Raw genomic sequence first — 14,916 nt, 5'->3', positions numbered from 1 at the left:
AGCAATCCAGTTTTTCAGTCAGCGTCAGCTACCAAACTGAAGTGTGTGTGTGTGTGTGTGTGTGTGTGTGTGTGTGTGTGTGTGTCTCACTCAGTGGGACATCACAGCGATATATGAGAGTGCTGCGCCGACTGAAGGAGAGCTTTGAAAACTTTGAGAAACAGTTTTATACTTGGTTGAATATTTATTCCTTTAACGTTGACGCACTTTAGAACAGAAACTTGAACAGTTTGTTGCTTAATGCGAATCTGACATCACGTTATTTTCCTCTGCTAATTTATGGGGTTGCCATTCTGGCAGCTTCTTTTACATTTTCCTTTAGACCTACTAGTGTTGTCTTTGCATTAGGTGGCATAGTAGCCTAAGACATGCTCATTTTATTTTATGTAGAAAAATTGAAACCATGGCAGTCTTAAAGGTGCACTATGCGATCCTGCATGACGTCACTTCTGTTTTCGTTCAAAGTAAATACCAAACAAAACAAAGCAAGCTCGCCCCTCCCCCCCATGTTTTTTTTCTAATTGAGTCGTGCAGCTACTCTCAGACACAACTCTCTCTCTCTCTCTCTCTCCTCCCCCTCTCCCAACCATCTTGTCTGTGATTGGCTGGAACTGGTTTGTTGTATTTTGGTGCACAGCCTGTGCCCCTAGTGTTTGTTTGACGTTTACGAGCCCTGTGTTGTCTCCCGAGACCGGGTTTTTTCACAGTGTATTCAGGGGGCAGGCAGCTAGCGGATCAAGGAGAGATGCCTACGATTTGAGACAAAAATGAAATCTCGCTGCAACCTTGTTATCATCATTGTGTAATTTTGATGTGATGATGTAAATTGAGGGAGCAAATATAGTATCGGCTCTTGAAAATTGGCAGTCCGTATCGGTATCGGCCCTAAAAAATCCATATCGGTCGATCCCTAATACTGATCAATATCACCCATAAAGATACAGTGTGTACTGATCAATATCACCCATAAAGATACAGTGTATACTGATCAATAACATCCATAAAGATACAGTGTATACTGATCAATATCATCCATAAAGATACAGTGTATTCTGATCAATATCATCCATAAAGATACAGTGTATACTGATCAATATCATCCATAAAGATACAGTGTATACTGATCAATATAATCCATAAAGATACAGTGTATTCTGATCAATATAATCCATAAAGATACAGTGTATACTGATCAATATAATCCATAAAGATACAGTGTATACTGATCAATATAATCCATAAAGATACAGTGTATACTGATCAATATAATCCATAAAGATACAGTGTATTCTGATCAATATCATCCATACATATACAGTGTATTCTGATCAATAATCCATACAGATACAGTGTATACTGATCATTAATCTATAAAGATACAGTGTATACTGATCAATAATCCATACAGATCCAGTGTACTGTTATCAATAAATGGGAGTGTTAGAACCTGTGTATGGTTATTACTGTCAGTATGGATCCTGGATCAATGAGAGCTGATCCTGAGAGTGTGCAGTGTGTGTGAGCTGTGATGATGGATGAGTGTAGAAGCTGTTGGACTCACCGAGCAGCAGAGACACAGATGAAGCCTTCATGTTGTCTGGATGTGGACTGTCAGTCAGTGTCAGCAGCAGAGACACAGATGAAGCCTTCATGTTGTCTGGATGTGGACTGTCAGTCGGTGTCAGCAGCAGAGACACAGATGAAGCCTTCATGTTGTCTGGATGTGGACTGTCAGTCAGTGTCAGCAGCAGAGTGACGCCTTCAGCTTCACCACTTCCTCATTCAGTCACCAGCTGCCCTCCTCTGAACCAGGTAGCTCCACCCTCAGTGCTACAACCTCTCCACAGCAGCAAGGCCCACAGGTCAGGTGACTGGATAGGTTGGTTAGAGACCCACTGGGACTCCACAGAAAGTGGAGCGGATCATACAGCAGCAGCAGGACCAGAACTCTTTACATCCTGTTGGATCATCTGTGGACTGCCTGTAGCTTTTAGAGCACATTCACATTAAACTAGAACTTTATTATTATCAATTGTTAACAGATCAACTCACATCAGCAACACCTGTACAAGGAACGCTCTGACATCATCCACAACCAGGTACAACAAGGACCGTCACACCCCCCAGGGTCAGAAAGGTTACTGTTCTTTTACTTTGTAGTTTTCATGTCTTACTTCCTGTTTTATTTTGTAGTTGTCCTCCTCTTGTGCTCCCGGTTCCTCGTCGGCGGCCGACACCTGTTCCCGTTGAGCTGCAGTCTGATTCCCTGGCTCCACTGGCCTCAGGTCCTGCACCCCAGCCTCTGGTCCTCTGGACCGCTGCCATCCACACTGAAAGGTCTTCAGCAGGTTCTGATCGATCTGATCGGTTCTGCCACAGAAGACCACCTGTGATCAATAACACATTAAAAACATTTCTAGGCTGTCAGTTTCCTATCAGGACAGATTCTATGACGTTTAAAGGTGATGAAGAAACACTGCAGTGATGGACAGGTGTACTCCAGTACACTGTGACATCACTGGTGGGCGTGGCCAAATTAAAATCAGACTGCCTCCAGCTGCTGCAGCTGTTTGATAAAGAACACACAGGAAGAGCAACAGGACCAATTCTCATCCAGAACAACCTTTATTGGTCAAAGCAGAGCAGCAGGAGCAATGCTATTGATTATTGATCAACCTATGATCTGACCATGAGAACCAGTTTAACAGCTGAACCACAGCATGAGTGTGAAACTGTTCTGAGAAAAGAATTTCTCTCTACTCACTTCTGCTTTTCATGTCTTTATCTGTCTTTACCCACACTTCCCCATTCTGAGAATCAACACACAGCAACAGTGCTGTGAACTTTCCTTCAGTGGCGCCCCCTGTGGACAAAAGCAGTAGTGTTGTAGTTCATTGACAACAGTAAAGGCTCCGGTATACTTGTGCTTTCGGACTTGTGGTGCGACAACGTGACGTCACGGGAGCGCCGTAACTATATATACTTGCACGTGGTGGGCGGCACCTCGCGCTACTGAGGAAAGGCTCCCGACTTTGCTATTTCTACGCACTGGAAGAAGAAGAAAAAGGTAAACAATGGCAGAACTGTCAGCAGCATTGGCGTCAGTGCAACCGATTTGGTCCAGCATTTACTTTCTGAAAGAATATGCATTATTATGTTGGCACGTAGAACAGTAAAACGTGTACTCTTGGTTGAGGCCTTTTTTAAAAGTCCTTTTTTGTCAGTCTACCTTCACCTTCCCCTCTACCATTTACTGTCATCTCTCTCTTTAATGCCCAATTTAGTTAAAATGCTACAATTTGCTGATAGAGAGAGAGTTACATAATCCTTACCCAGTCGGTGAAGGAAGGCCCTAGAGCAGGTGGTTTAGTTGCTGCACACATGGCACAGTTGTTTTCTGTGTTAAACACTAATACAGAAATGCAAATTTTAGATCTTGAACACTACATCAACACAATACAATTACTGTACAAAATGCTTTCACACACCTGAGGCTTTCAGTATTTGCAGAGCAAATTGTTTTCGCTGCACTGCCATTTCTTTTTTGGCTGTTCTAAAACTCATTATTGGAGGTTGTGGAAAGGCCTCCATGACTGCCTTCGTCATCTAAATAATAACACAATATGTGATGTATATCAAATAACAATAGTGAAATGTATAGACTTAAAATGATAGCTGTCCTCAAAATATTTTTATCTTCAATTTTTTATCTTACCATAGTGACTATGACACCACAACTGCTGCTGTCCTGTTGGACTGGGTGGTGCATGACAGTCCCTTTCAGTTTTATGTCCCCCCAGTCTGTTTTACTGTGGCAGATCCTCCTCATTTTGAAGTAGTCTCTGTGTGTGAACAATGAATTTAATGATGAACTTACATATATTATATTTACACAATGTAAGACGATGGTGTTGACCACAGGTTTATGGATTGGATATTGAAATACTGAAAAACATGTTGCACTATATAAAGACATTGCATAATGAAATGGGTTATCTCCAAAAGTGCATTATATGCCCTTTTTGGCTTCATATGAAATCCTGATATGCGTACAATTGCTATTCGTGGCTTGAACGTCAACATGTTGACAGGTGTCACAGCTGGTGTGATCATCAGTAGATGGGCTCTAGTTACCTTTGCTTTGTGGCTCTTGAAAACAAATGCCTTTGAAAGAGGGGTCACATAAACTCCTCTTCGCTTGTGCTTCCTCTGCTTCCAGCATTCAAGGTCAACTCTGTGTTTCTTTTTTCAGGAGAGAGTAGGTATGATTACTGTACACTGCATCATTGAAGTTGTCAAGGTTATAATAGTAGGTGTTAAAAGATAATACTACCACATTTAACATACAATGTTTATCATGATCTGTGATTACTGGCTAAAGAACAGATGAATAGTTCAAAATACATTTTTTGGTAACATCTAACACTAATATACATATGTACTCTTTAAGCTGACTAATGACATACATTTTATGATGCAGCATATGTATTTTGTAGCCATAAGTACATAAGAAAAATATTATTTCCCTTTTAGATATACTTGGAAATCAATGTTTGTAGTTTACCCTCTGAATGGAACGCAGAGAGTCCTTGTACTCCTTTAAAAGGGCATTATGTGTCAGCCGATATGCGTGGACAAAGTCATCAAGCCTGGTAAAAGTGCGTCGTTGGAAACGGACCCTTTTCAGGTCCCACTGGCTCTTTTCCATGATCCCCTGGGTACGGTTGTCCTTTCTGAAGTTCTGTTATGACCTAAAAATTCAAAACAAATTGTAACTTATTGTTCTTATTTTATCAACTCAATACGTGCTCTCTGTACATAAGAGCAACACACTGGTCATACATTAATAATTGAATTGATTGATTTTACCTGCGTTCTTTTGTTAGATACAGAGGGCCTTTACCATGGCGGCTAAGGTCACCTAGCAAATAAAATACATTACATTATGAAGTATCCATGACAGGAATAGTGACAGATCAATGAGAAAAGTATTCAAACTAATATGGGACAGAAAATGCAGAGGATAAAATCACCTAGCATGATACTAGACCAAAGAGCAGCGTGGGGCAGAAAGTACCTCTCTAGTGAAGGCACAAATGTTGGGCAGAGGTTCACATTTGGTTCACCATTTTGGTCCAGAACTCCGTCATGTATGACAAGATCAAAGTGCCTTTGGAATAGTGTTGGTCCCACATCCTTCTGGAAGACAAAATGTAGCATTTTAGATTTGTTGTGGTGTGATTTTCTTTTCTTAAATTCACTTATAACCATCTAAATATTGTACAATATTATATTATTGTCTATTACCATGTACATTCACACTGACTCAACTAACATAAAACAAGTAAAAGTAATATTTATTCCATTAAACGTCTTAACATCACACAACCAATGCCAACATTAAAAAATCTAAAACTGACTGTGGAAGCTTATAGCTGTTTTTAAACTTGAATTTATCAGCACAGAACTTGAGAACACTAGTGAGACTATAGTGACACCGGCCTTTGTTAGAAAAAGCAACAGCTCCCTCTCATAAATGTTGTTTCTTCTTTCATCATACATTTTCAGTAACAGAGCAAAATGCTATGCGCCATTTCTAACATTGATTACCTACCACCAAGTTTTCCTCCTCTATTTTTCTCTCATCTATTTCAGGGGGTCAGAAGTCTTTGCAGGTTGTGAAAATGTTTTTCAACCTGCTGTCCACTGCATGAGCTCGAGAACACCACATTAGTGCTGCGGACTATGTCATCAAGCTCATGGAGCGTGGTGGCTTGTGTCATCAGCCCGAAGACGTGCATAGCCAGGTGGTACTGTTTGTAAGCACTGTGGAAAAAAGGAAATACATACTTCAAGTTAAATACATTTGAACACCTTATCATGTCAAACAGAAATACACATAAACAAACCACTTACTGCTTCCGGCAAAGGTCCTTTGCATTTTTCATGATGTGGCTGAGGCATCGGTGTAGAATAGGTATGTGGTAGGCCTCTTTCTGTCCTTCTCCAGTGACAATGTCAAAGTACATTGACAGAAGTTCTCCAAGACTCATTCCACAAAAGTTCTGGGATCCTTGAGGACCAGAGATCCATCACATATGTACATCACACACCTTTTCTTGATATGCCTTCCATGGCATCTGATGCAGTCTGTCATGAATGACCCCAGGAAAAATGTCACAGATGAAGTTATGTGGTCGCATGTGACAAATGTGGCCACTGGGACTGGCGACCCACCTTTCAAAGGATGTCTGACCACTATTTCACCCTTTGCCTTTTTAATGATGCTCCCTGTTGCATCAACATAAACTATGTCCTCCTTAGCCCTTCCAGCAAAAAGCTGAATGGTCCACAGCATCACTCCCTTTGGGTACTGGATCACCTTTTGGATTACACCCCCCCCTTCCTGCAGCTCGTCTTCAATGATCTTTTGGAGGCTAATCATTTCATTCTTGTCTCTGCGGTGTTTCTCCCTTGCACCCCGAGAAATTGTTTTCAGGACACCCGTTGTTGGTACTTCATCCCTGCACCCAGAGTCCTCCACAGTCTCATCTAGTTCACTAAGGTTTTCCAGGTACAGAGAACGGGGGGATTTTTGAAGTCAATGTTTTTGCAATGACTTCCCTTTCTTTCCCACAGACAGGCCTCCTTTTCAACTCCTCACGATCGTGTCTGACACAGTCTCCCTGGATGGTCAACATTGCTTACCTCAACACATACAGGACAGTCATCAAACATACAGTACCCAAAACAGGTGAAGAGTGGGGTGTCTCTTGTCGACGTAATCAGTTTGACACTGTGGTGTTTAAATGCAAAACTGCAATAGGGATGAACTGTGCAAATCCCTTTTGACATGACATTTGTCCACTGAGATGTCTTGAACTGATGTCTGTGTTGTCTCTTGTCTTCTTGATATGCCCAGTCCTCTGCAGAAATGAAAAAAACGCGCCTGCTGTGGCAATTTCTTGATAAAAAATAAAGTATCTGAATCTTCTGCATTACCTTAAGAGGTTGTGTGATTGTTTGTATTGTCTGATTGACTGAATGTGCTTTGGTCCTCTGGAGGAAGAGCAGGAGGACTGAAGGTGCCATGTTCATCTGAAGTGGGGCGAGGACTCAAAGTGCTGCCCTCCTCTAGAGGAGGAGAATGAGTGAAAGTACTTTTGTCAACTGGAAGAGGGGGAGAACCCAAAGTGCTGCTGTCCACTTGATGAGGAGGTGGAGGAGGAGGAGGTGGAGGTGGAAGAGGAGGAGGAGGAGGTGGAGGATGAGGTGGAGGAGGAGGAGGAACAAGAGGAGGAGGAGGATGAGGAGGAGGTGGTGGAGGAGGATGAGGAGGAAGAGGAGGAGGAGTGTTATTGCTGTCAAATGGAGGAGGAGAACTTAAGGTGCTGCTTTCCACCAGAAGAGGGGGAGGACCCAAAGTGCTGCTGTCAAATGACAGAGGAGGAGGACTGAAGGGGCTGCCGTCGTCAGGTGGAGTTTTTCCTGTTAGACCCTTGTTCAGCAAATTAGAAGGCCAAAGATGAATGATATCTTAAGTAAAGCACACTCTTCAAACGTCTAAAGACATAACCACACATTAAATCATGCTTAGCTGACTTAAGGCTGACATTACGGATGCCAATACTAACAATAATAATATTGATGATAATAGTAATAATTATAACAATGATAATTATAATATAATAATAAATAATATTATTAACTATTCAAATTATAATTCAATAAACTGCAAAAACAGGTGGTTGAAAAAATAAATGTCAACATAGTCATGAATACAAATGAACTGAATAAATTACAAATGTGTTACATTACAAATATTTAAAATACAGAACATTACCTTTTGATGTTTGAGGTACACGTGTTTCACTCTCACCCTATTTCTATGTACATTAGGGATTGTAATATCAAGGCACACATCTCCCCAGAAGCCTTTAGCTGAACAGGTTTTTTCAGCAACGGACACACCAGCTGATGCCTGCAGCCTGCCAATGCTTGATAGGATTTCATCCACTGTTTTTGTTATTTTCCTGGACTTTAGGACACAGAACAAACAGTGATTTATTAAGAAAACACAATTATTAAAAAAACATATTGCTTTGAAGAAGATCAAGATCTTTTTTGACAATGGAATAGCTTAACACGTCCCCATCCAAATGCAGAGAAAACATAGTGTCTGTATGTCACAAAAGAAAGGGAAGAGGGAAAATAAAAACAATTATCATTGAAACATGTGATTAAGATTTGTACTCCAACATTTATATGTGAAAACGTCCACTTCACATAATCAATGGTCATACAATACAAATATTTGCTAATGACTGAATAATGCATTCTCTGAAATGAAAATCTTGTATTATAACATTTGACATTTGTCAGGTACAATCGTTATTTTATGGTAAGAAGTGAAATTAATTTTTACAATGGCCATGCATGTTTGTTCGTGATTCAAATTTAAAAGAAACTTTGCTGCGCGTAATCCCCACTCTCTGCCTCACTTTCCTGTCTGTCTTCGGCTGTCCCTATCAAATAAAGACATTAAAAAGTCCTAAAAAGTAACTTAAAGGGGAAAAAAAATGTGGTATCATTCCAGCGTCTACCGACAAGTAAACATTGCATTTTTGATACTAGTGGTTGCCTGATGTCTTATATTTTTATATTATATCATCTCATTATAAACTAAGCTTAGGCCTCAGACAGAAAAAATGTCGGACAAGGACGTCGGTGACCTGGCAGAGTTTAAGTAGCCTAACTTAAAAGCTAAGTCAAAAACTCAAATTCAGAGTGTCTTAATCAAAAAAGAATTAATAAAGCAAAACTTACCCGCTCTTTCCAGGCATTGTCATGTAATAAACATGCAATATACAAACAGCTTAACAAATGATCCGTTAGGACCTATCGCTCAGTCTGTGTGATGTCAACAACAACAACCTGTCTCAAGGTATTATGGGGGATTTGTCTTGTAGGTGTGAAAAAACCCCAAGATCTGTCGCTCCACTTCAAGTTAACAGTCATTTGAGGTAAACTCCAAAACTTTTATAATTAAGTTTGATAGAAGAAAAAGGAATCTATTAAGATAGACGCAAGACAGTATCAAATATTTAAATGAAAGTTAAATAGATATAAATAAATGTATTTACCTAAAACATTTGAAAACATTTTTACTCTTAAATGTGTTGAAATCATATACAGTATATCACCTATAGCCATAAAATATTGAACAATGTGTTTTTACAGTAGCTCAAATATGGTCAAATATGCCACTTGAAAGGTGGAAATATGGGACTTTTATTGTTAAATTTCTCCAAATTGGTACAGTAAAAATGGTTGATATTAAGTATACTTGTAGTCTTAGATGTGCAGAAGTCAAATATATCATCCATAGCCAGAAATTATTGAGCAATATGTTTTTACAGTAGCTCAAACAAATGAAAATATGCCACTTGGAGGTACAAATATAGACTTTTATTGTTAAATTTCTCCAAATTGCTGCAGTAAAAATGCTTGATATTGAGTGTGTGTGTAGTCTTATATATGCAGAAGTCAAATATAACATCCATAGCCAGGAATTATTGAGAGATATGTTTTTACAGTCGGTGAAACATAAGAAAATATGCAATCTCATAAATATGGGACTTTTATTTTGGCATTTCTCCACACTGGTGCAGTAAAGATACTTGATATTAAGTGTTTTTTATTCATCATGGGCGCATGAAAAAACTTTAATGTAACATATTTTATTTTAAATGTAGGTTTGAATTATAGCTTACTGTTCATAATACCTTTATTTTGAAAACCGGAAGTGAATGTGTTGGTATTCTGGTGCAGAGCAATAAACACTGCAACAGTCAACAATAATACATATAAACCAGAAATGTACAATAAACATAAAGGTTTAAAAGAGCTGTACAGTGTTTGAGGTAAAGAGGATGGAAATGTTCACAGTTAGGGTTAGGGTTAACTCATTGAAGGGAGCACCGTGGTGGTTGCAGACTTCTCCTGAACAGAGGCGTCGCTGCTGAGGAAAGGCTACCGACTTTACTATTTCTAGGCTCTGGACCCCTCCCCAATGTGACCAGTGATGACATGTATAGCCGCATGTCGTCATTCCACCGCTGGCTGTCGAGGTGGTGTCCAGAAAACGATGTGGGCTTCATTGATAACTGGAAGCCTTTTTGGGGAAAACCTGGTCTGATTAGGAGAGACGGCATCCATCCCACTTTGGATGGAGCGGCTCTCTTATCTAGAAATATGGTGAAGTTTATTTCTAAAACCTGACAGTCCAGAGTTAGGACCAGGAAGCAGAGCTGCTGTCTTACACACTTCTCTGCTCTTTCTTTAGAACAGTCACCCACCCAAAACCCCATAGAGACTGTGTCTGTCCCCCGACCACCTAAATTATTTAAAGAAATAAAAACAAGAGGAGTTCAACATAAAAATCTAATAAAAATTAAAACTAACTCCTCAGTAGCACAAAATAAGAGAATGAAATGTGGGCTGTTAAATATCAGGTCTCTGTCCTCTAAAGCTGTTTTAGTGAATGAATTAATATCAGATTATGATATTGATTTACTTTGTCTTACTGAGACCTGGTTGTCCCACGAGGAGTATGTTAGCCTAAATGAATCCACCCCCCAGTCATATTAATACTCACATTCCTCGAGGCACAGGCCGAGGAGGTGGAGTGGCAGCCCGTTTTAATGGACCCTAAACCTAAACTAAATTATAATTCATTTGAAAGCCTTGTTCTTAGTCTTTCTCACCCAAACTGGAAAACATTGCAGCCAGTTCTGTTTGTTATAGTGTACCATGCTCCTGGACCGTACTCTGATTTTATATCTGAATTCTCAGAGTTTCTATCAAGTTTAGTCCTTAAATCAGATAAAGTAATTATTGTAGGTGATTTTAATATTCATGTGGATGTTGACAATGACAGCCTTAGTAATGCATTTATATCATTAATAGACTCAATTGGCTTCTGTCAGAGTGTAAATAAACCAACTCATTGTTTTAATCACACTCTTGACCTTGTTCTATCATATGGCATTGATATTGAACATTTAATAGTCTTCCCACATAATCCTTTCCTATCTGACCATTATTTAATAACTTTTGAATTCATACTATTAGATTATAAGCCATTAGTTTATATACCTGTGATGACGCTCAATGACACGCCCCCCTCACGGTCAGTCGGAGCGGCGCAGAACAGACGCATGCGCAGAAGAGAGATGTGAGCGACAACGACGGAAAAAGATGAAAACTGAGTAAATTCTAAAAACGAGTTTCAGGTTGATAATTAGGTTTTTATGGGTTTTTTGTGCTGTCTTAATGAACTTTTTATGTGATGTGTTTGCGTCAGAAGCGTATTCTAGCTGTTGTTTGTAATGTTAGCAGAGAGAGCTAATGTCACTGTAGTTTTTAATGTTCTTCTTTTTTACACTTTGACTTTCTGACCTGTTGCAGAAGGTAGAAAGGGATGCTAATGTTAAGGGAAGCGTATTGTGGACTTAATCTAAATGAAAATGTAAACCTGAAAATGAGAATTTAATTCCACAATAGCATTATAATTTCCCACATATGTGTTATTTTGAGTGAAAATGAAAATAATTATTTACATTTTCATTTTCATATACCTGTCTGGGCATTCTATGACCATATTAAAATGAAAATGAAAACAGCATTTGACCTTTAGTGCATTTACATGTGCAGGTCAACATGCTCTTTAAAATAATGTCCACTTTAGTTTAAGTCTTTGAAAATTAAATGTCAAATCCTGTTTTCATTTTCATTTTAATATGGTCATACAATGCCCATACAAGTATATGAAAATGTAAATTATATTATTGCATTTTCATTTTGACTCAAATAAGACAAACATGTGGAACATTATGGGTCCGTGTATGTTTCTGTCATTGGATGTTCCTTTCAGAAACGGGGATTAAAAACAGAAAACGAGTGGTTATTTGATTTTCGTTTTAAAATACAAAAATTAAAATTGAAATACAAGGCGTTTTTCTTTTTCATGGTCAGAAAGGGATGAGCGAAATTAAAAAAAATATTCGATTTTCATTTTCTATTTCATATAACAAAAAATAAAATCACTAGAAAACAGAAACAGAAAAAAAGTCCTGTTGTTTCATATTCTGAGACCGGATGTTGTCATTAACAGGACGGTGCTGTGTAGAAGAAACAGTGGGCTAGTAGACTGCGGTCAATCCAGCCGTGAGTCCGATCTCCGTGGTCAAATCAGCTGCACTTAAATTTAGAGTGTACAAGTATTCTCAGCATTATGGTAAATGCGGAGAAACAGCGTATTTACTTCCGGTTTTCAAAATAAAGGTATTTAGAGCCGTAAGCTATAATTAAAATATGTTACATTAAAGTGTTTAATGCGCCCCTGATGAATAAAAAAAAACTTTATATCAAGTATCTTTACTGCACCAGTGTGGAGAAATGCCAAAATAAAAGTCTCATATTTATGCCTCCAGAGATTGCATATTTGAGGTACTGTAAAAACATATTGCTCAGTGTTTCCTGGCTACTGATATATTTGACTTTTACACATCTGAGACTACAAACATACTTAATATCAAGCAGTTTTACTGTACCAATTTGGAGAAATTGAAGAATAAAAGTCCATATTTGTACCTCCAAGTGGTATTTTCTTATATTTGAGCTACTGTAAAAACATATTGCTCAATAATTCCTGGCTATGGGTGAAGCATTTTCATTATACTTCAATAATGCTGCAGTAATCATGACAAAATTTCACACAAATGTTTAATAACATCTTGATAATATAAACACTAAACATAAAATCCTACACAATTCTAATTTGTTTACTTTTCACACAAAATGCAATGCCAGTCCACATTCTTCTTATTTTGCTGCTCTGCTGTGTCCATTTGTAGGTAAAAGGGAAAAACAATTAGTTTTAACTTCAAAACACCATTGTACCTACTGTCTCTTCCTCACATATTATTTTTTATATTATTCAGTGTGACAGCTGTTGCAGGTGGTTCCACATACAGTTTACATTTTTACAGTCGCTCAAATATAAGACAATATGGAATCTGGAAGTATAAATATGGGACTTTTATTCTTCAATTTCTTCACATTGGTACAGTAAAAATGCTTGATATTAAGTATACTTGTAGTCTTAGATGTGTAAAAGTCAAATATACCATCAGTAGCCAGGAAACACTGAGCAATATGTTTTTACAGTAGCTCAAATATGGTCAAATATGCAATCTCTGGAGGCATTAATATGAGACTTTTATTTTGGCATTTCTCCACACTGGTGCAGTAAAGATACTTGATATAAAGTGTTTTTTTATTCATCAGGGGCGCATGAAACACTTTAATGTAACATATTTTAATTATAGCTTACGGCTCTAAATACCTTTATTTTGAAAACCTGACGTTAATACGCTGTTTCTCCGCATTTACCATAATGCTGAGAATACTTGTACACTCTAAATTTAAGTGCGGCTGATTTGACCACGGAGATCGGACTCACGGCTGGATTGACCGCAGTCTACTAGCCTACTGTTTCTTCTCCACAGCACCGTCCTGTTAATGACAACATCCGGTCTCAGAATATGAAAAAACAGGACTTTTTTCTGTTTCTGTTTTCTAGTGATTTTATTTTTTGTTATATGAAATAGAAAATGAAAATCGAATCATTTTTTAAATTTCGCTCATCCCTTTCTGACCATGAAAAAGAAAAACGCCTCGTATTTCAATTTTAATCTTTGTATTCTAAAACGAAAATCAAATAAGCACTCGTTTTCTGTTTTTTAATCCCCGTTTCTGAAAGGAACATCCAATGACCAAAACATACACGGACCCATTATAATGCTATTGTGGGATTACAAGTTTACATTTTCATTTGAATTAACGCCACTATTCCAGAGGCTTCTCCAGATGTGCAGCATGTTAATGTAACATTCAACTAATATCATGTTCTTAAGTTAAGGAGCCTAAAAACCTAACACACCTAAAAAAGCAGTTCGTTGAAATGAGTGACAACATCTTAATTATCGTTGTTCAGCCATGTAAAAGCTTCATGATTGTGATTTAAGCCAGTTCATCGTCTCTGTAACACATTTATAAGTAACACAGATATTTTTCCTTTTTTAAAATTTTTTTTTTAGTTTAAACCTGGACTTGATTTTCCTAATAGACATAACATTTATGAGATTTTATTGACAATGTTTAGTTAAGAAATGATAGCCAGAAAGATTTTTTAAAGTCATGCATTCATAGGTCAAATATTACATCAGCTAGGTGAACTTGTTTGTGTTTCACATCATGCAGACTGAGTAGACAACTCACAAGGATAAAGACAGGCTTACGTCGCCTGGAGAGCACCAAACAGAGGTAATACAAGTTGTGATACAATACTAAGATTGCAATACTCTTATCTATTTTTGATGAAACATGGAGGATCTGGTAAGAATAGCAGGGATTTTGAATGCCCTAATCTGAGCTGCAACTTACATCTCAAATCAAATCAAATTTTATTTGTATAGCCCAGATTCACAAAACACATTTTGCCTCGGTGGGCTTTAATCTGTACAGGGAGTGACACCCTCTGTCCTTCGAGTGAGGAAAAACTTGCCTCTGCAAAGATATGGCTATGCAATATGTAATTTATATATTTATATTCATTGAATTTACAGTACTGTTAACTGGATTAGAAATTACCTATTAAGGCATACACGTTTTTTTGTCATATTGCACAGCCCTAATATAATGTGATTTACTCTTTTTAAAACTCCCTTGCATCTTTTCATTTTCAATAATAAAAAATATGTGGGCAGGAGTTGAGTGCTCTGGTTCTGCAGCTCTTTGTTAAACTTATTTTGTTGAAAATTGTTGTAAATGTGTCCTGTCTTTGTTGTCTTT

The 14,916-nt window shown here is 38.1% G+C and overlaps 1 protein-coding gene and 1 long non-coding RNA gene across 4 annotated transcripts in view; both read right to left on the bottom strand.

Annotated features, from left to right (window-relative positions):
* LOC127359017 (uncharacterized) overlaps nt 1-1,848 on the bottom strand; it is a 71,650-nt gene extending 69,802 nt beyond the window's left edge. For all 3 annotated transcript variants that reach the window (XM_051392644.1, XM_051392643.1, XM_051392642.1), the window contains exon 1: nt 1,562-1,848. In XM_051392644.1, the coding sequence (XP_051248604.1) occupies nt 1,562-1,712 (151 nt within the window). In that variant the 5' untranslated portion in view covers nt 1,713-1,848. The remainder of the gene's footprint in view (nt 1-1,561) is intronic.
* A 47-nt stretch (nt 1,849-1,895) lies between these two features.
* On the bottom strand, nt 1,896-6,125 carry LOC127359019 (uncharacterized). Its single transcript, XR_007882584.1, has 9 exons — nt 5,917-6,125; nt 5,615-5,826; nt 5,034-5,199; nt 4,870-4,921; nt 4,565-4,751; nt 4,135-4,242; nt 3,716-3,842; nt 2,175-2,370; nt 1,896-1,987 (listed from the first exon to the last, which is right to left on the bottom strand). It is a non-coding gene; the product is annotated as an uncharacterized LOC127359019 (long non-coding RNA).
* Between the last annotated feature and the right edge of the window lie 8,791 nt (nt 6,126-14,916).

This window comes from Dicentrarchus labrax, unplaced genomic scaffold (genome assembly GCF_905237075.1).
Source record: "Dicentrarchus labrax unplaced genomic scaffold, dlabrax2021, whole genome shotgun sequence".
NCBI lineage: Eukaryota > Metazoa > Chordata > Actinopteri > Moronidae > Dicentrarchus > Dicentrarchus labrax.
The sequence above is the reverse complement of the archived record's forward strand: the minus strand, read 5'-3'. Positions and strand labels throughout refer to the sequence as shown.